The following is a 22,863-nucleotide window of genomic DNA, read 5'->3' as shown; positions in this document are numbered from 1 at the left end:
AGAAGTCGTTATTTAATTTAATCTGGCTTCGTATGATTAAAAGCAACACGATCATCGACCCGACACAGTCCCCGGCCCGTTGTTGTTGTGAGGTGAGCTCCGTTGGGGAGAAACTCAGCGACGTAAACTGTGACGTCATGACGCAGCAGCGGCAGCACCAGTCGGGCTCTGAGCGGTGTGAAAAGAGCCGGCGCTAAACCGAAGAACCGGTTCTGAACCAGAAAAGCTCTAGCACGGAGCTAGAAGGGGAAAAGCCTTGGTGTGAAAGGGGTACTAGTCACTTTGCTCAGCACTACTGCTTGTTACAACTTTTATTTGCCGTACTCGCCTTAACTGTTAGCTCAGGTTAATCTCGCCCCCCTCCGACGTAAGCGGTTCTTGCTTCTAGACGGACAACTTTTTGGTGCTCGAAACGAACCGGATTCCGGAGCTTAGAGGCTGCTCCGCTGCGGTGTGAACAGGAAAACCCGGTGCTTTTCAAGCACCAGCACCGAACCGGCCCCGAAACACCGTTGGTGTGAATGGGGTATTAGCAGGGGAAAGCTGCATGACGCTACAAAGGGGCGTGGCTAGCAGCAGCTGTTCCATTTAAAGCAGAATCAGCCTTTTTGGAACAGGGCTGGAATAGAGGGGTATGATGCATGGCTACAATGGGTGATCTGTTTGGTATTTTAAGCAAAAAACTTCACAGACATGTTTTGTATAGGTGTGGCACTACAATATATTTTTCAAATATAGCATAATAGGTCCCCTTTAAGATCTGTCCAGTGTTTCTACAAAGGAAAACACTGCTGTTAGTTTTAAAACAATTCAAAAAACAATGCCTGGAAGAAGATCAGAGGACACACTGAGCCAATGACAGTTCATACAAGAGTAGAGACCCAGCGCCCCGACGGCCTAAAGCCGCTGCATGTGTTCGGCCTCTTACTTCGTACAGAGCTGGTCTGACTGGCTATCTGCAGTCCAGTTCTGGATCTTTCTCCACACTGGGGACAGGAGGAGTCTCCTGATGGAGGTCGCTGCTCCCAGTATGAGGTGATGCACTGTCTGCAGAACCAGTGTCCACAGCTGGTAGAGACTGGATCCTTCAGGACGTCCTGACACAGAGCACAGCTGGACAGCTGCTCCTCCACAGGAACACGACTCGTCCTCTTCCCTCTGTGGAGATGAACACATCCTTTATAGCTATTTACATTAGTGGAGCTGATTCTCACCAATGGTACAACAAGGTGGACAATTCTAGTTTAAAATATAAAAAAGGTCTATATCTGTATATAATATATCTTCGCGATCAGGTAGATAGTTTAAGCTTCACATTATTATACAAAGCATCCTGTCTGGATTCATCACCCAGAGGAGCACATGGTCACTGTATCTACTAAGACACACACAGTTGTATTAACCTGGTGCACTATAGCATTATAAACACAATTCACATAGAATTTGCTGTGAATCAATTGCAATAAACATATGGAAAGGATACAGCAATAACAACAATAACGATAATGCTCCATCAACACTCAGAATGACAGCAGTGATTATATTGTTAGTACCATAGACAGTCTCTGGTTTATACAGGAACATTAATAACCCTGATTTAATATGAGGTGCTGTAGAGCTCTGTTTTCCTTTCTGATTTCCCTCAGACCGTCAGAGACCACAGGAGCAGAATCTCAACACTGACAGGTTTTTGTAACAGAGCTTCACAAACTTTACACTCAAGTTGAAATGTTTCATGTTGCATGAATACGCAGGTGACATGAATTTAACATCTTCACTTTATTCGTGTTGCCAGGCACAGATCTGGGTCTTTGTATTGACTCTACATGTAATCTCACAAAACACTGTTATATCTACTAATGCTAAACACAACCAGCTGACCAGGTTATTACTATTTGTTAATAATACATATCATAAACATGCCCAAGTAGTCAAATAATGTTTTGGACAATTCATTTCATTTCATTTCAAACCTTTATTTAACCAGATTGGTCCCATTGAGATCATAGATCTCTTTTTCAAGGGAGACCTGCAGCATATAGGTTCCACATGAAACATAAAACAACATAAAACAATAAAGGACATCATACATTATATTTACAGGATACATTTACATAGTTATCGACATTTACAAGTACCCATAGTATCAACGAGCATTTCATTTAGCCTAGCTTTAAAAACATGCAGAGGAATGAGATTGCTCTGAACTGTCACCAACAGTTCGGAGGCGAGAGCGGGGAATGGAGAGCAGGCCCATGTCTGAGGACCGCAGACTCCGATAAGGGGTGTAGGGATGGAGGAGGTCTGATAAGTACTGGGGGGTGAGGGCATGGAGAGACTTGAAAGTGAGGAGGAGTGTTTTGTACTGAATCCGGGACTTGACCGGCAGCCAGTGAAGGTGGATGAGGGTGGGGGTGATGTGTTGCCAGGGCTTGGTGCGGTTGAGAAGCCTGGTGGCAGAGTTCTGGACGTATTGGAGCCTCTCCAGGGCTTTGCTGGGAACCCCGGACAGGACTCCATTGCAATAGTCGAGGCGGGAGGTGATGAAAGCATGCATTAACGTTTCTGCCACAGAGTCGGAGAGTGAAGGCCGGAGGCTGGAAATGTTTGAGGTGGTAGAAAGCCGATTTGTTGACAGATTTGATGTGCGCCTGGAAGGAGAGGGTGGTGTCCAGGGCCATTTCATTTTTTACAACATCCTCTGAGGGCCGTACAAATTATTGAACTCAACCTTTGCTAAAAAAATCACAGACCATTCATTTCGCCTTTCTTTCATGCTGTGCAAAGAAAAGGCAACCTCTTAATCCAGATATCTTTCTGTTTTATTTTCAATGTTTTTATGTTATCAAATGGTCTCACGGACCGTATACGGCCCGGAGGCTCCCCACCCCTGGTTTAAATGATCAGATTATATAAAAACTGAATCCTCTTCAGGTCAGTTTACAGTAGAAACAGACTCTTACTTTGTGTCTGAGGGTCCAGGTTCAGCACTGAAGACTAGAGGTTGAAACATAGACCAGTCACTCTTCAGAGACAGACAGCTTGGGACTGGAGACTCTGCTCTCTGTCTGTGGAAACAACATGTTTTATACATCATTAGTTAATTCAGAGAGACGCCTTTCTGTTTTAGCGTCGTGCTTGTGAAACGTTTTACATGTTTGTATTTTATTTGCTGAACCTAACACAAAGTCCAACATGTAGAGTGTGAGGATGATCTCACTACTAGATTATTTACCATCTCTGATGATGCCAGGGAGCAATAGTTCACTTTGTTACTGTACTCTGAGTTTCTTTACTGAGATCATTAAAAAGAAGTTTAGATTTTAGCCGTGTTTCTTATTTATTTTAGTCTTTCAGTTTTATTTTGAATTGTCTTTGTTGTTGTATGTATTTTTGTTATCTGTTGCCTCTAGCTTAATTAGAGGGTTGTGATATGTATGTTACTTTGAGGTATTGTATTCCCTGTAAAACCTGAAAAAAAAAAATGTAAGTTACAAAAACAAAAGAAGAAGTTTAGATTATCAGTTAACATCAAACTGACTGGGACTGGAGACTCTGCTCTCTGTCTGTGGAAATGACATGTTTTATACATCAAGGGCCGGTTCTAGCCAATGTGATGCCCTAGGCGATATTTTAGCTGGCGCCTCCCCCCCCCCCCCCCCCCCAGCCAGAGAATCGTACAGTAGAAAAGATAAATATCAATAGAGTATCCAAGGAATACACAATATATAAAGACTAAATGAAAAATCTCTACAAAAGAAAAATACACTACAAAAACAGAAACTTATTGACATAGGTTATATACATCAAAAAGGATTCAAATGTATTCAGTATTTTATGAACATGTTTGAATTGGGGGGTGGACGTCACATCCTCTAGGGGGGACCGGGGGTCTGCCCCCCCGGGAAGATTTGTTTGAACATTTTAAAGTAAAATGCTTCAATCTGGTGCACTTTGAGCACACAATTACTAGAGACCTGATCTAGGGGGTACAACTCTAAACACCCATCTGAAAAAGATCGGTTTACATTTTAATAATCAAATAAGTATGTGAACATAACCAATAACCTACCATCAGAGATGGGGTCGTTACTAAAAAAAAGTAATATATTACACTACTTCGTTACTCTCTACATAAAGTAACTCGTTACTTTACTCGTTACTTACTTACTCGCAGGGCCGGCCCGCCCCTCCCTACAGGCAGATCACGCAGACTGCTAAAGTTTCAAATGTTCTCTTTAGTTCAGTTTCCATTGTCGCATAAGACTGATCCAGATAGCTCTGACTATGGCTGTCCTCTGTCTCCTGCTATCTGTATTTTGCGCAGTATATCTCTGAACGATGCGATGGTGATTCCTGAATTATAAAAGTAATGCGTTACCTACTACTTCGTTACCGACAAAAGTAATATTATTACAGTAACGCGTTACACCCAACTCTGCCTACCATATCCAATAACAAATAAATGTAATTTTATTTTTGTTGTTCATTCATATCTTATTTTACCAGTTATTTTATTTATGGCATATTTTTTTATCTCTCCAGTTTAAACGACATTTTTGGTTTACTGTCCTACAGTATACATTTGAATGATTTCAAACCTGTTTATCCCAATAATTATGAAGGAGTGCCTTGGAAATATTTGTTTACATAAATTGTGATCAAAACCTTTGAGACCCACTGAGATAACTTAGACTAAAGTTAACTATCTAAACACTCAGATACCTCATTCACACCAACGCAGACTCCGGTTCAAGCTCCGTGCTAGAGCTTTTCAAGTTCAAAACCGGTTCTTCGGTTAGCTCCGGCTCTTTTCACACCCGCCCAGAGTCCGACTGGTGCTGCGTCATTGCGGTCATCGTTTGCGTCATGACGTAACCGTTTGCGTGCCTGCTTCATAAAGCCAAACCGCGCGGAAACCCCTCACAGCTCACAACCGACAACAACAACAATGGCCGATTGTGTTGAAGCGCTACTCGTTTTGGTTTTGCTCTGTCGAAACGAAATGGAAGAAATGGGACGACTTTACTACCAACTTTACAGTCGTTACATGCTACATTCAAAACTACTTTACAATCGTAATCATCAACTTCAACGATGATTCTGATTCCCCCTGCCCCTGCCCCTGCCCCCGCCTCGACGTAAGCGTGAGGTTGCGGTGCTTTTGCTCTAGCCGGACAATTTTTTTTGTGCTCGAAACGAACCGGATTCCGGAGCTAAGAGGCTGCTCCGCTGCGGTGTGAACAGGAAAACCCGGTGCTTTTCAAGCTCCAGCTCCGAACCGGCCCTGAAACACTGTTGGTGTGAATGAGGTAAGTGTCCTTTACCTCACTGAGCTGTAGTTATCAGCCTCATCAGTCTGACTGGAGAGGACGCTCCCTCCACATTATTGTAGAAACATCTTCTTATATCCGTTAGAGCAGCACCAGATTATAATAACAACAGCGCCGGTACCAGGTGCGCCCTCCCTCTCTTCCTTGCTCGCTCCCATGCTCGCTCGCACTTTGGCTGTGAGCTGTGGGCGCCAGATAAGCCAACATCCCCCAGTTTCATCACTTACAGTGCCCATCGTACAGGGCAAATTAAAGGTGTAACCGGGGTGAAAAGGGTGTTACATTTACTTAATTATGAATATTGTTACATCAAGGCCGAAAATTAGGATGAGCACCAACGGTCAAAAATGTTTTTTTTCCCTCCCAGAGCTATCAGCGCAGCGCCTCCCCAGATCTGGCGCCCTAGGCGAATATCAATCACGCCAGTGCTACGGGCCGGCCCTGCCTGAAATACTTGGTATCGTATCGAATCCAGATTTTGTGGTATCGCCCACCCTTAAGAGAGAGAGAGAGAGAGAGGTACCGGGGATTGTTGTTGTTAGCATCTGGTTAGCTAGCTATGCTAACAAATATAAGGAGCTTTTTCTACAACCAGGTGGAAGAGAGCTCTCTCCTGTCAGACTGATAAGGTTTCTAATTTCTCTAATTCCCCTCCTCGACTCCTATCCTCGTGTCTTAGTCCCCGCCCACAGGAGATGCGAGCGGAGGAGTCGAGGAGGGGAACCGAGGAGAGAGGAGGGGAAGCAGCAGGCGGTTAGAGAAATGAGAAATCCTCTCCTCTGAGCGGTCATTTTAAAGAGACGTAAATTAATGATGACAGGAGGCACAGCAGCACTCTGTCTGATGGACAGATGTGTTCATGACGACTTATACATTTACTTGTAATTCATTCACAGTGCAGTATAATGAGACAATAACAGGCTACAGATGCGGACATATATACACACACACACATATATATTTATTAGGGCTGTCAAGTTATTAACGCGTTAATAACGCATTAACGCAAAAAAAAAAATAACGCCACTAATTATTTTAATGCGATTAACGCATGTGTATTTTTTGTCCTCGGCCGCCGTAGTTTCAGAGCGCATGGAGTTTAAAATACCATCGACAAGCTGATGCTGACAGCCCCGCTCCTACCGCCCGCTTGTGGCAGACCACACTTCCACGCTCACTGGCAGGCCCGGACTGGCCATCGGGAGGACCGGGAGGGAGTGTGTATGTGTGGTGCGACTCGCGCGAGCGAGGCACACCTTACGTGTTGTTGTTGTTAGCATCTGGTGCTAGCTAGCTGCGCTAACGGATATAAGGAGCTGTTTCAATGACATTTCGCCGACAACTGCGCCGAGCACTTGACTTTATGCAGGTAGCCAGACAGTGGGACATTGTACGAAAAGTCAGCACACTCAGCACGGATAATGCGCGCAACATGATTGCAGCATCCAGGCAGCTCCCGTTGGAGCATATATGCCTTGAGCTGCACATAGCTCCTCCAACGATCCATCACAGTGTCTCCACACACACACACACACACACACACACACACACACACACACACACACGCACACACAATTATTGTATGAGAGAGGTTCCAGGTTGAATTGAAGCGAATATTTGTAATGTTCAGAGGTTGTTGTGTTTAATATTCATGAGAATATTTGTCATTGTTCAAATGATAATAAACAAACATATAAAGCATATTTGTCCACGCATATGTTGATAAGAGTATTAAAAACTTGAAAGATATCCCTCTAAGGTACATTTAGAACAGATAAAAAATGTGCGATTAATTTGCGATTAATCGCGATTAACTATGGACAATCATGCGATTAATCGCGATTAAATATTTTAATCGACTGACAGCCCTAATATTTATATAAATATATACAATTTCAGAATCAAACAAGGATGAGAGCACTCATCCTTGGATATATTAATTTAGCTCTCAAAGTGCACCAGATGGATGCTTTTAACTTCAATATTAAAAAGAAAAATCTTCCCGGGGGAGCATGCCCCTGGACCCCCCTTGAGGAGGTTAGGTCCCCCCCCCACTTAAATCATGTTCACATGGATAGGATACTAAATACATTTGCACACATCTTATTTCCATATATTTCTGTTTTGGTGCTCATGCCACAACCGTGCATGTGCATGCATGCGCGAGTCATAGTGAGTGTCTGCATTTTGGTCCTTACGCCTTTTACACACTCTCTCTAAAAGCATAACATAAAAACTTTGAAAATAAAACAGTAAGATATCTGGATTAAGAGGTTGCTTTATCTTTGCTCAGCATGAAAGAAAGGCGAAATGAATGGGCTGTGATTTTAGTTTTTTTTAGCAGCGGTTTGAGTTCAATAATGTGTACAGCCCTAGGAGGATGTTGTAAAAATTGAAATGGCCCTTGAGAGGAAAAAGGTTCCCTACCCCTGCTTTAGTTGAAAGCCCAGTGGTGATCTTCTCATCGGTCAATCGAAAATAATATGCTACAGCACAGTACAGTACAACTACTTCTGGGTCTCTGCGTGTCATACAAGCTCGGCTCTGTGTGTGTGGCACGAGCGCATTGTGTGTGAGTGAGCAAGCGAGCAAGAGAGAGAGAGAGAGAGCGCACCGGTACCGGGAATTGTTGCTGTTAGCATCTGGTTAGCTAGCTATGCTAACGGATATAAGGAGCTTTTTCTGCAACCAGGTGGAGGAGAGCTCTCTCCTGACAGACTGAGAGGCTCAAATAACCTCAGCTCAGTGAGGTAAAGGCACACCTTTATATGATCATTATACATGTAGATATAAAACAATAGAGAATAAATGAAAAACAGGTATGAAATACTATATGACAGTAAAACAAGAATACCGTTTAAAAGGGGAGTGATTTGTAAAAATATCCATAAGAAAAAGCGCATCTGTTTACAGTTCTGTTTAATATGGGTGTTGACAGATGTATCCATAGATCTATTAATTTTGCTCTCAAAGTGCATTGATGCTTTTAACTTCAATATTTAAAAAAAAAAGCCTGCCTGTTGTATGATAAATTGGATGTGGATGTTTTCATATGGATGGGAGCATACTTGGTGCTCATGTTTCTGTTTGTTACATTTAATTCACCCGTTGTGACATTTGCTGTTAACACATTGCAAGTTTATTGCTGAAGATTGGTGCTTAATCATCATTGGTGATAAGTGATTTAAACTCAGATGTGAATGTTTTCATAAGGATGGCTGCTTTCTTTTAAATGTTGCTATGCACTTTGATGTAATAAAATTACAGATCCATTGGAAATGTTGATGTGATGTCATAATTGCAATTAATGATAATCTTAATAATGTGGATTTTGGCACACTGATCACATTTCTTTTTCTTCATATCAAAAAGGTTGCTGACCCCTGATGTAGAGTGTGATAAAGATTTCACTCGTAGATTATTTACCATCTCTGATGATGCCAGGGAGCAACAGTTCAATTACACTTTGTTACTGTACTCTGAGTTTCTTTACTGAGATCATTAAAAAGAAGTTTAGAACTGAATCCTCTTCAGGTCAGTTTACAGCAGAAACAGACTCTTACTTTGTGTCTGAGGGTCCAGGTTCATCACTGAAGACTAGAGGTTGAAACATAGACCAGTCACTCTTCAGAGACAGACAGCTTGGGACTGGAGACTCTGCTCTCTGTCTGTGGAAACAACATGTTTTATACATCATTAGTTAATTCAGAGAGACGCCTTTCTGTTTTAGCGTCGTGCTTGTGAAACGTTTTACATGTTTGTATTTTATTTGCTGAACCTAACACAAAGTCCAACATGTAGAGTGTGAGGATGATCTCACTACTAGATTATTTACCATCTCTGATGATGCCAGGGAGCAATAGTTCACTTTGTTACTGTACTCTGAGTTTCTTTACTGAGATCATTAAAAAGAAGTTTAGATTTTAGCCGTGTTTCTTATTTATTTTAGTCTTTCAGTTTTATTTTGAATTGTCTTTGTTGTTGTATGTATTTTTGTTATCTGTTGCCTCTAGCTTAATTAGAGGATTGTGATATGTATGTTACTTTGAGGTATTGTATTCCCTGTAAAACCTGAAAAAAAATGTAAATTACAAAAACAAAAGAAGAAGTTTAGATTATCAGTTAACATCAAACTGACTGGGACTGGAGACTCTGCTCTCTGTCTGTGGAAATGACATGTTTTATACATCCAGGGCCGGTTCTAGCCAATGTGATGCCCTAGGCGATATTTTAGCTGGCGCCTCCCCCCCCGCCTCCCCCAGCCAGAGAATCGTACAGTAGAAAAGATAAATATCAATAGAGTATCCAAGGAATACACAATATATAAAGACTAAATGAAAAATCTCTACAAAAGAAAAATACACTACAAAAACAGAAACTTATTGACATAGGTTATATACATCAAAAAGGATTCAAATGTATTCAGTATTGTATGAACATGTTGGAATTGGGGGGTGGACGTCACATCCTCTAGGGGGGACCGGGGGTCTGCCCCCCCGGGAAGATTTGTTTGAACATTTTAAAGTAAAATGCTTCAATCTGGTGCACTTTGAGCACACAATTACTAGAGACCTGATCTAGGGGGGACAACTCTACACACCCATCTGAAAAAAGATCGGTTTACATTTTAATAATCAAATAAGTATGTGAACATAACCATAACCTACCATCAGAGATGGGGTCGTTACTAAAAAAAAGTAATATATTACACTACTTTCGTTACTCTCTACATAAAGTAACTCGTTACTTTACTCGTTACTTTACTCGCAGGGCCGGCCCGCCCCTCCCTACAGGCAGATCACGCAGACTGCTAAAGTTTCAAATGTTCTCTTTAGTTCAGTTTCCATTGTCGCATAAGACTGATCCAGATAGCTCTGACTATGGCTGTCCTCTGTCTCCTGCTATCTGTATTTTGCGCAGTATATCTCTGAACGATGCGATGGTGATTCCTGAATTATAAAAGTAATGCGTTACACTACTTCGTTACCGACAAAAAGTAATATTATTACAGTAACGCGTTACACCCAACTCTGCCTACCATATCCAATAACAAATAAATGTAATTTTATTTTTGTTGTTCATTCATATCTTATTTTACCAGTTATTTTATTTATGCATATTTTTTTATCTCTCCAGTTTTAAACGACATTTTTGGTTTACTGTCCTACAGTATACATTTGAATGATTTCAAACCTGTTTATCCCAATAATTATAAAGGAGTGCCTTGGAAATATTTGTTTACATAAATTGTGATCAAAACCTTTGAGACCCACTGAGATAACTTAGACTAAAGTTAACTATCTAAACACTCAGATACCTCATTCACACCAACGCAACTCCGGTTCAAGCTCCGTGCTAGAGCTTTTCAAGTTCAAAACCGGTTCTTCGGTTTAGCTCCGGCTCTTTTCACACCGCCCAGAGTCCGACTGGTGCTGCGTCATTGCGTCATCGTTTGCGTCATGACGTAACCGTTTGCGTGCCTGCTTCATAAAGCCAAACCGCGCGGAAAGCCCTCACAGCTCACACCGACAACAACAACAATGGCCGATTGTGTTGAAGCGCTACTCGTTTTGGTTTTGCTCTGTCGAAACGAAATGGAAGAAATGGGACGACTTTACTACCAACTTTACAGTCGTTACATGCTACATTCAAAACTACTTTACAATCGTAATCATCAACTTCAACGATGATTCTGATTCCCCCTGCCCCTGCCCCTGCCCCCGCCTCGACGTAAGCGTGAGGTATGCGGTGCTTTTGCTCTAGCCGGACAATTTTTTTGTGCTCGAAACGAACCGGATTCCGGAGCTAAGAGGCTGCTCCGCTGCGGTGTGAACAGGAAAACCCGGTGCTTTTCAAGCTCCAGCTCCGAACCGGCCCTGAAACACTGTTGGTGTGAATGAGGTAAGTGTCCTTTACCTCACTGAGCTGTAGTTATCAGCCTCTCAGTCTGACTGGAGAGGACGCTCCCTCCACATTATTGTAGAAACATCTTCTTATATCCGTTAGAGCAGCACCAGATTATAATAACAACAGCGCCGGTACCGGTGCGCCCTCCCTCTCTTCCTTGCTCGCTCCCATGCTCGCTCGCACTTTGGCTGTGAGCTGTGGGCGCCAGATAAGCCAACATCCCCCAGTTTCATCACTTACAGTGCCCATCGTACAGGGCAAATTAAAGGTGTAACCGGGGTGAAAAGGGTGTTACATTTACTTAATTATGAATATTGTTACATCAAGGCCGAAAATTAGGATGAGCACCAACGGTCAAAAATGTTTTTTTCCCTCCCAGAGCTATCAGCGCAGCGCCTCCCCAGATCTGGCGCCCTAGGCGAATATCAATCACGCCAGTGCTACGGGCCGGCCCTGCCTGAAATACTTGGTATCGTATCGAATCCAGATTTTGTGGTATCGCCCACCCTTAAGAGAGAGAGAGAGAGAGAGGTACCGGGGATTGTTGTTGTTAGCATCTGGTTAGCTAGCTATGCTAACAAATATAAGGAGCTTTTTCTACAACCAGGTGGAAGAGAGCTCTCTCCTGTCAGACTGATAAGGTTTCTAATTTCTCTAATTCCCCTCCTCGACTCCTATCCTCGTGTCTTAGTCCCGCCCACAGGAGATGCGAGCGGAGGAGTCGAGGAGGGGAACCGAGGAGAGAGGAGGGGAAGCAGCAGGCGGTTAGAGAAATGAGAAATCCTCTCCTCTGAGCGGTCATTTTAAAGAGACGTAAATTAATGATGACAGGAGGCACAGCAGCACTCTGTCTGATGGACAGATGTGTTCATGACGACTTATACATTTACTTGTAATTCATTCACAGTGCAGTATAATGAGACAATAACAGGCTACAGATGCGGACATATATACACACACACACATATATATTTATTAGGGCTGTCAAGTTAACGCGTTAATAACGCATTAACGCAAAAAAAAAATAACGCCACTAATTATTTTAATGCGATTAACGCATGTGTATTTTTTGTCCTCGGCCGCCGTAGTTTCAGAGCGCATGGAGTTTAAAATACCATCGACAAGCTGATGCTGACAGCCCCGCTCCTACCGCCCGCTTGTGGCAGACCACACTTCCACGCTCACTGGCAGGCCCGGACTGGCCATCGGGAGGACCGGGAGGGAGTGTGTATGTGTGGTGCGACTCGCGCGAGCGAGGCACACCTTACGTGTTGTTGTTGTTAGCATCTGGTGCTAGCTAGCTGCGCTAACGGATATAAGGAGCTGTTTCAATGACATTTCGCCGACAACTGCGCCGAGCACTTGACTTTATGCAGGTAGCCAGACAGTGGGACATTGTACGAAAAGTCAGCACACTCAGCACGGATAATGCGCGCAACATGATTGCAGCATCCAGGCAGCTCCCGTTGGAGCATATATGCCTTGAGCTGCACATAGCTCCTCCAACGATCCATCACAGTGTCTCCACACACACACACACACACACACACACACACACACACACACACACACGCACACACAATTATTGTATGAGAGAGGTTCCAGGTTGAATTGAAGCGAATATTTGTAATGTTCAGAGGTTGTTGTGTTTAATATTCATGAGAATATTTGTCATTGTTCAAATGATAATAAACAAACATATAAAGCATATTTGTCCACGCATATGTTGATAAGAGTATTAAAAACTTGAAAGATATCCCTCTAAGGTACATTTAGAACAGATAAAAAATGTGCGATTAATTTGCGATTAATCGCGATTAACTATGGACAATCATGCGATTAATCGCGATTAAATATTTTAATCGACTGACAGCCCTAATATTTATATAAATATATACAATTTCAGAATCAAACAAGGATGAGAGCACTCATCCTTGGATATATTAATTTAGCTCTCAAAGTGCACCAGATGGATGCTTTTAACTTCAATATTAAAAAGAAAAATCTTCCCGGGGGAGCATGCCCCTGGACCCCCCTTGAGGAGGTTAGGTCCCCCCCCCACTTAAATCATGTTCACATGGATAGGATACTAAATACATTTGCACACATCTTATTTCCATATATTTCTGTTTTGGTGCTCATGCCACAACCGTGCATGTGCATGCATGCGCGAGTCATAGTGAGTGTCTGCATTTTGGTCCTTACGCCTTTTACACACTCTCTCTAAAGCATAACATAAAAACTTTGAAAATAAAACAGTAAGATATCTGGATTAAGAGGTTGCTTTATCTTTGCTCAGCATGAAAGAAAGGCGAAATGAATGGGCTGTGATTTTAGTTTTTTTTAGCAGCGGTTGAGTTCAATAATGTGTACAGCCCTAGGAGGATGTTGTAAAAATTGAAATGGCCCTTGAGAGGAAAAAGGTTCCCTACCCCTGCTTTAGTTGAAAGCCCAGTGGTGATCTTCTCATCGGTCATCGAAAATAATATGCTACAGCACAGTACAGTACAACTACTTCTGGGTCTCTGCGTGTCATACAAGCTCGGCTCTGTGTGTGTGGCACGAGCGCATTGTGTGTGAGTGAGCAAGCGAGCAAGAGAGAGAGAGAGAGAGCGCACCGGTACCGGGAATTGTTGCTGTTAGCATCTGGTTAGCTAGCTATGCTAACGGATATAAGGAGCTTTTTCTGCAACCAGGTGGAGGAGAGCTCTCTCCTGACAGACTGAGAGGCTCAAATAACCTCAGCTCAGTGAGGTAAAGGCACACCTTTATATGATCATTATACATGTAGATATAAAACAAATAGAGAATAAATGAAAAACAGGTATGAAATACTATATGACAGTAAAACAAGAATACCGTTTAAAAGGGGAGTGATTTGTAAAATATCCATAAAGAAAAAGCGCATCTGTTTACAGTTCTGTTTAATATGGGTGTTGACAGATGTATCCATAGATCTATTAATTTTGCTCTCAAAGTGCATTGATGCTTTTAACTTCAATATTTAAAAAAAAAAGCCTGCCTGTTGTATGATAAATTGGATGTGGATGTTTTCATATGGATGGGAGCATACTTGGTGCTCATGTTTCTGTTTGTTACATTTAATTCACCCGTTGTGACATTTGCTGTTAACACATTGCAAGTTTATTGCTGAAGATTGGTGCTTAATCATCATTGGTGATAAGTGATTTCAACTCAGATGTGAATGTTTTCATAAGGATGGCTGCTTTCTTTTAAATGTTGCTATGCACTTTGATGTAATAAAATTACAGATCCATTGGAAATGTTGATGTGATGTCATAATTGCAATTAATGATAATCTTAATAATGTGGATTTTGGCACACTGATCACATTTTTTTTTCTTCATATCAAAAAGGTTGCTGACCCCTGATGTAGAGTGTGATAAAGATTTCACTCGTAGATTATTTACCATCTCTGATGATGCCAGGGAGCAACAGTTCAATTACACTTTGTTACTGTACTCTGAGTTTCTTTACTGAGATCATTAAAAAGAAGTTTAGAACTGAATCCTCTTCAGGTCAGTTTACAGCAGAAACAGACTCTTACTTTGTGTCTGAGGGTCCAGGTTCATCACTGAAGACTAGAGGTTGAAACATAGACCAGTCACTCTTCAGAGACAGACAGCTTGGGACTGGAGACTCTGCTCTCTGTCTGTGGAAACAACATGTTTTATACATCATTAGTTAATTCAGAGAGACGCCTTTCTGTTTTAGCGTCGTGCTTGTGAAACGTTTTACATGTTTGTATTTTATTTGCTGAACCTAACACAAAGTCCAACATGTAGAGTGTGAGGATGATCTCACTACTAGATTATTTACCATCTCTGATGATGCCAGGGAGCAATAGTTCACTTTGTTACTGTACTCTGAGTTTCTTTACTGAGATCATTAAAAAGAAGTTTAGATTTTAGCCGTGTTTCTTATTTATTTTAGTCTTTCAGTTTTATTTTGAATTGTCTTTGTTGTTGTATGTATTTTTGTTATCTGTTGCCTCTAGCTTAATTAGAGGATTGTGATATGTATGTTACTTTGAGGTATTGTATTCCCTGTAAAACCTGAAAAAAAAATGTAAATTACAAAAACAAAAGAAGAAGTTTAGATTATCAGTTAACATCAAACTGACTGGGACTGGAGACTCTGCTCTCTGTCTGTGGAAATGACATGTTTTATACATCCAGGGCCGGTTCTAGCCAATGTGATGCCCTAGGCGATATTTTAGCTGGCGCCTCCCCCCCCGCCTCCCCCAGCCAGAGAATCGTACAGTAGAAAAGATAAATATCAATAGAGTATCCAAGGAATACACAATATATAAAGACTAAATGAAAAATCTCTACAAAAGAAAAATACACTACAAAAACAGAAACTTATTGACATAGGTTATATACATCAAAAAGGATTCAAATGTATTCAGTATTGTATGAACATGTTGGAATTGGGGGGTGGACGTCACATCCTCTAGGGGGGACCGGGGGTCTGCCCCCCCGGGAAGATTTGTTTGAACATTTTAAAGTAAAATGCTTCAATCTGGTGCACTTTGAGCACACAATTACTAGAGACCTGATCTAGGGGGTACAACTCTACACACCCATCTGAAAAAGATCGGTTTACATTTTAATAATCAAATAAGTATGTGAACATAACCAATAACCTACCATCAGAGATGGGGTCGTTACTAAAAAAAAGTAATATATTACACTACTTCGTTACTCTCTACATAAAGTAACTCGTTACTTTACTCGTTACTTTACTCGCAGGGCCGGCCCGCCCCTCCCTACAGGCAGATCACGCAGACTGCTAAAGTTTCAAATGTTCTCTTTAGTTCAGTTTCCATTGTCGCATAAGACTGATCCAGATAGCTCTGACTATGGCTGTCCTCTGTCTCCTGCTATCTGTATTTTGCGCAGTATATCTCTGAACGATGCGATGGTGATTCCTGAATTATAAAAGTAATGCGTTACACTACTTCGTTACCGACAAAAGTAATATTATTACAGTAACGCGTTACACCCAACTCTGCCTACCATATCCAATAACAAATAAATGTAATTTTATTTTTGTTGTTCATTCATATCTTATTTTACCAGTTATTTTATTTATGCATATTTTTTTATCTCTCCAGTTTTAAACGACATTTTTGGTTTACTGTCCTACAGTATACATTTGAATGATTTCAAACCTGTTTATCCCAATAATTATAAAGGAGTGCCTTGGAAATATTTGTTTACATAAATTGTGATCAAAACCTTTGAGACCCACTGAGATAACTTAGACTAAAGTTAACTATCTAAACACTCAGATACCTCATTCACACCAACGCAACTCCGGTTCAAGCTCCGTGCTAGAGCTTTTCAAGTTCAAAACCGGTTCTTCGGTTTAGCTCCGGCTCTTTTCACACCGCCCAGAGTCCGACTGGTGCTGCGTCATTGCGTCATCGTTTGCGTCATGACGTAACCGTTTGCCTGCCTGCTTCATAAAGCCAAACCGCGCGGAAAGCCCTCACAGCTCACACCGACAACAACAACAATGGCCGATTGTGTTGAAGCGCTACTCGTTTTGGTTTTGCTCTGTCGAAACGAAATGGAAGAAATGGGACGACTTTACTACCAACTTTACAGTCGTTACATGCTACATTCAAAACTACTTTACAATCGTAATCATCAACTTCAACGATGATTCTGATTCCCCCTGCCCCTGCCCCTGCCCCCGCCTCGACGTAAGCGTGAGGTATGCGGTGCTTTTGCTCTAGCCGGACAATTTTTTTGTGCTCGAAATGAACCGGATTCCGGAGCTAAGAGGCTGCTCCGCTGCGGTGTGAACAGGAAAACCCGGTGCTTTTCAAGCTCCAGCTCCGAACCGGCCCTGAAACACCGTTGGTGTGAATGAGGTAAGTGTCCTTTACCTCACTGAGCTGTAGTTATCAGCCTCTCAGTCTGACTGGAGAGGACTCTCCCTCCACATTATTGTAGAAACATCTTCTTATATCCGTTAGAGCAGCACCAGATTATAATAACAACAGCGCCGGTACCGGTGCGCCCTCCCTCTCTTCCTTGCTCGCTCCCATGCTCGCTCGCACTTTGGCTGTGAGCTGTGGGCGCCAGATAAGCCAACATCCCCCATTTTCATCACTTACAGTGCCCATCGTACAGGGCAAATTAAAGGTGTAACCAGGGTGAAAAGGGTGTTACATTTACTTAATTATGAATATTGTTACATCAAGACCGAAAATTAGGATGAGCACCAACGGTCAAAAATGTTTTTTTCCCTCCCAGAGCTATCAGCGCAGCGCCTCCCCAGATCTGGCGCCCTAGGCGAACATCAATCACGCCAGTGCTACGGGCCGGCCCTGCCTGAAATACTTGGTATCGGATCGAATCCAGATTTTGTGGTATCGCCCACCCCTAAGAGAGAGAGAGAGAGAGAGGTACCGGGGATTGTTGTTGTTAGCATCTGGTTAGCTAGCTATGCTAACAAATATAAGGAGCTTTTTCTACAACCAGGTGGAAGAGAGCTCTCTCCTGTCAGACTGATAAGGTTTCTAATTTCTCTAATTCCCCTCCTCGACTCCTATCCTCGTGTCTTAGTCCCGCCCACAGGAGATGCGAGCGGAGGAGTCGAGGAGGGGAACCGAGGAGAGAGGAGGGGAAGCAGCAGGCGGTTAGAGAAATGAGAAATCCTCTCCTCTGACCGGTCATTTTAAAGAGACGTAAATTAATTATGACAGGAGGCACAGCAGCACTCTGTCTGATGGACAGATGTGTTCATGACGACTTATACATTTACTTGTAATTCATTCACAGTGCGGTATAATGAGACAATAACAGGCTACAGATGCGGACATATATACACACACACACATATATATTTATATAAATATATACAATTTCAGAATCAAACAAGGATGAGAGCACTCATCCTTGGATATATTAATTTAGCTCTCAAAGTGCACCAGATGGATGCTTTTAACTTCAATATTAAAAAGAAAAATCTTCCCGGGGGAGCATGCCCCTGGACCCCCCTAGAGGAGGTTAGGTCCCCCCCCCCACTTAAATCATGTTCACATGGATAGGATACTAAATACATTTGCACACATCTTATTTCCATATATTTCTGTTTTGGTGCTCATGCCACAACCGTGCATGTGCATGCATGCGCGAGTCATAGTGAGTGTCTGCATTTTGGTCCTTACGCCTTTTACACACTCTCTCTAAAGCATAACATAAAAACTTTGAAAATAAAACAGAAAGATATCTGGATTAAGAGGTTGCTTTATCTTTGCTCAGCATGAAAGAAAGGCGAAATGAATGGGCTGTGATTTTAGTTTTTTTTAGCAGCGGTTGAGTTCAATAATGTGTACAGCCCTAGGAGGATGTTGTAAACATTGAAATGGCCATTGAGAGGAAAAAGGTTCCCTACCCCTGCTTTAGTTGAAAGCCCAGTGGCGATCTTCTCATCGGTCATCGAAAATAATATGCTACAGCACAGTACAGTACAACTACTTCTGGGTCTCTGCGTGTCATACAAGCTCGGCTCTGTGTGTGTGGCACGAGCGCATTGTGTGTGAGTGAGCAAGCGAGCAAGAGAGAGAGAGAGAGAGCGCACCGGTACCGGGAATTGTTGCTGTTAGCATCTGGTTAGCTCGCTATGCTAACGGATATAAGGAGCTTTTTCTGCAACCAGGTGGAGGAGAGCTCTCTCCTGACAGACTGAGAGGCTCAAATAACCTCAGCTCAGTGAGGTAAAGGCACACCTTTATATGATCATTATACATGTAGATATAAAACAAATAGAGAATAAATGAAAAACAGGTATGAAATACTATATGACAGTAAAACAAGAATACAGTTTAAAAGGGGAGTGATTTGTAAAATATCCATAAAGAAAAAGCACATCTGTTTACAGTTCTGTTTAATATGGGTGTTGACAGATGTATCCATAGATCTATTAATTTTGCTCTCAAAGTGCATTGATGCTTTTAACTTCAATATTTAAAAAAAAAAGCCTGCCTGTTGTATGATAAATTGGATGTGGATGTTTTCATATGGATGGGAGCATACTTGGTGCTCATGTTTCTGTTTGTTACATTTAATTCACCCGTTGTGACATTTGCTGTTAACACATTGCAAGTTTATTGCTGAAGATTGGTGCTTAATCATCATTGGTGATAAGTGATTTAAACTCAGATGTGAATGTTTTCATAAGGATGGCTGCTTTCTTTTAAATGTTGCTATGCACTTTGATGTAATAAAATTACAGATCCATTGGAAATGTTGATGTGATGTCATAATTGCAATTAATGATAATCTTAATAATGTGGATTTTGGCACACTGATCACATTTCTTTTTCTTCATATCAAAAAGGTTGCTGACCCCTGATGTAGAGTGTGATAAAGATTTCACTCGTAGATTATTTACCATCTCTGATGATGCCAGGGAGCAACAGTTCAATTACACTTTGTTACTGTACTCTGAGTTTCTTTACTGAGATCATTAAAAAGAAGTTTAGAACTGAATCCTCTTCAGGTCAGTTTACAGTAGAAACAGACTCTTACTTTGTGTCTGAGGGTCCAGGTTCATTACTGATCTTCGGAGGTTCCCTTATAGACCGGTCACTCTTCAGAGACAGACAGCTGGGGACTGGAAACCCGTCCTCTTCCTCATCGTTTGAATCACTCATCTTCTCCAGTCTGAGAGAGATACCATTAACACTGAAGACACACACACATGGTAGATTCAGAGGTAGATAAAATAGCTAACTGTGATAGGTCTAACTCTAAACGTGTGTTTTGCTCCGCTCACAGCGGGCAGAGCTGTGTACTTTCTAAACAGCGTATGTTGTTATATAACGAACTTGCTCAGCCTTTGAAACTGAAGCCATTAAGCGAGAAACATTTTTTGTTTTTCCTGGCAGAAAGTGGAATAACAACAGTGGAACAAAAATTACATTAAAACATCGGCATTGGCCAAATTGTTATTCTTAACATCGGCAAAGAAATGTAGCATCGGTGCATCCCTATTTACAATACTTGCAGAAGTCTCATTGGAGTCTAGGACGCTGATGTTCTGACATCCAGTTTAACAGAGTAAATAATGAATGTGTTAAAAAGCAGATCCTGGTGTTAACACTCACCCTGTTGTCCTCCTCCTGCTCCGTCCAGGTGTAAAATGGCGTCTGGCAGTCTGACTTCATACTGTCACTTTAACATACCTCACCTGTCTCAAGGTTCAAGGCTTCAAGGTTCAAGGCTTTTATTAGTCATACGTGCATAGCTACAGTGTAGTTATGACGATGACAATCTTAGGTCACAGGCTCCTCCAACAGTGCAACACAATAAAACAGATCAACAGAAAAGAATAGTGCAAGTAAATAGTATATACAAAAGGAAAGATAGTAAAATAGTGAAATAGTGCAAGTGATTGGAATGATATATTCGATAAATAATTCCTAAGTAGCAGCCAGATTAATGTTATGATGTTGTTTCAAGTTCAGGTGTTTAATAGTCTTATTGCCTGTGTCTGTACACTGTTGAGATCTCCATATTAGGTTGAATACTTAAAATGAAAGTTAATTATAATCAAATATAATCAATTATATTCTTGTATAACCCACAATGAAAATGCTTCATATTTTATGATTTTCTATATTTACAGTTTGAACAAAACACAAGTGGTTTGTTAAATTGAGTGTGTAAGGCCTATAATGGTTTATGGGTGTCACTGATAAGAGAGGAGAGACAGTTTATTCCCTCTTCCTCACAGCAGTACACAGGGAGGGGGGCTCCTGACTTAGTGAAAAAGAACTGAGGCCCCAAAAAGGTGTTTGTGCCATAGCCGAGAATAATATTTTGCAAGTCCTGCACACTAGAGGTCATGGCCTTTTTACACAAATATGGGTATGGAGGAGGTGTCTTTAGGTTTTTCTGTCCTGTTTCGAGCATAAAAACACTAGGAGAGAGGGAGCAAACTTGAGAGAGGGGGGGGTTCCCCTGGTAGCTCTCTCCCGGTAAAGCTCTCTCTCTGGGTTTTTGCTCTCGGTAAGGTTCTCTCAAACTTGGTAAATATCTCTCGAATTTCTTTGTTGAATGCGGAGTGAATTTCTTTGTTGAATGAGCGGAATGAATTGATGTGTGTTGAAAGTTTAGTACCCTGCCACCTGTGAGGAAAGGTCCTCCGAATTCATGCGGGACTAGTTGAAGTATACGAATGTGAATTGTGTAATTAATTGATGTTTGTTGAAAGTTAGTACCCTGCCACCTGTGAGGAAAGGTCCACCGAATTCATGCGGGACTAGTTGAAGTATACGAATGTGAATTGTGGAATGAATTGATGTTTGTTGAACATTAGTACCCTGCCACCTGTGAGGAAAGGTCCTCCGAATTCATTAGCCGCGTTCACACCAAGTACTTTGCCGTACTTATTTCCAAGCACTTAGTTCCCAGCACTTAGTTGCCCTATGGAACTAAGAGCCGATCGCGTTCACACCGGAATAAGTTCCCTGAGGGGAAGATTACGCAAATGAGCCGCTGACGTCACTTCGTCTTCTTCTGCTTTGGGTTTACTGGCAGGCCGCAAACAACTTCACGGCGCATACTGCCACCCGAAGTCCCCGGCCGGAAGTCCCCTGAGTTGGGGACTGGCTTCAGTAGAAGCCTTCCGAGTAAATCACCAGAACGCCGACACCTCCTCATCTCCACCGCTCCCATGTTTTATTTTGTGTTGCCATAAGTTAGTCTCTCTGCGTTTGTGCGCTGGGCGAATGCTAATGCTAATAATGCTAATGTGAGGATAATAAAATGGCGGCTCTACAAAACATTTCAGAGTTGTACGGGGCGTGGTTTGCAATTCGCCCAGCCAATCAGAACTGGGGCACTTTTTTCCCCCAGGAAAGTACCATCTCTCAGCAGGCACTAAAAATGGGGGTAAAAGTTCCCGGCACTAAGTACTCTTTTTGGTGTGAACGCGACATAAGGGGTACTAACGGAACTAAACGCGAAAAGTACGGGGAAAAGTACGGGGAAAAGTACTCCGGTGTGAACGCGGCTATTGGGGACTAGTTGAAGTATACGAATGTGGAACTGATTTGTTGAATGAAAGTTTGAATGTGCTTTTTATTATCACCGGTCATTTATGAGGAGATGCCTCTGTCACAACTGAATTGGGCAGTTGAAGTTACAATTTAGTGTAATAAATGTAAAACTGTGAATTGAGGTTTCATATTAGAACATGATCACAGCATGATATGTTTTGTAGGATTGTCATGTTGTAACGAGAGAAGGTAGAAACCCTGTATAAGTATAGACCAATTTTTTTGGTTTGGGACAACTTAAAAGACATCTGTGCTTTCCTCTCCTGCTTAAAAGGTAAGATTGCACACTGCCACACTCACACTTAGGTAGGGCCACACCTCATTACTGATATCAAAATCCTTCGGGATCGCTTAAACAGATTTAGCGGGTCGTCTGAATTGAAACAGCAGTTAATTGAACCTGGTTCTCCAGAAGTTAATAGGATACCCACCCCCACCCCAGCACAAGGGGAACACTTTTGCTCACACCAATAAACAAATCAACTCTTAACCAAGTCAGATTTCAAATAGACATAGCTC

General features: G+C 41.9%; 1 protein-coding gene across 3 annotated transcripts in view; it reads right to left on the bottom strand.

The window, feature by feature from the left end:
• LOC117472370 overlaps positions 1–20,549 on the bottom strand; it is a 31,881-nt gene extending 11,332 nt beyond the window's left edge. For 2 of the 3 annotated variants that reach the window (XM_034117519.1, XM_034117521.1), the window contains exons 1-6: positions 20,389–20,549; positions 19,811–19,966; positions 14,809–14,913; positions 8,897–9,001; positions 2,964–3,068; positions 929–1,158 (exon numbers count right to left, since the gene is read on the bottom strand). In XM_034117519.1, the coding sequence (XP_033973410.1) occupies positions 929–1,158; positions 2,964–3,068; positions 8,897–9,001; positions 14,809–14,913; positions 19,811–19,935 (670 nt within the window). In that variant the 5' untranslated portion in view covers positions 19,936–19,966; positions 20,389–20,549. The remainder of the gene's footprint in view (positions 1–928; positions 1,159–2,963; positions 3,069–8,896; positions 9,002–14,808; positions 14,914–19,810; positions 19,967–20,388) is intronic. The other variant, XM_034117520.1, reaches the window with a different exon arrangement.
• Between the last annotated feature and the right edge of the window lie 2,314 nt (positions 20,550–22,863).

Source organism: Trematomus bernacchii, unplaced genomic scaffold (assembly GCF_902827165.1).
Source record: "Trematomus bernacchii unplaced genomic scaffold, fTreBer1.1, whole genome shotgun sequence".
Classification (NCBI taxonomy): Eukaryota; Metazoa; Chordata; class Actinopteri; order Perciformes; family Nototheniidae; genus Trematomus; species Trematomus bernacchii.
This window is presented reverse-complemented; position numbering and strand designations above follow the sequence as displayed.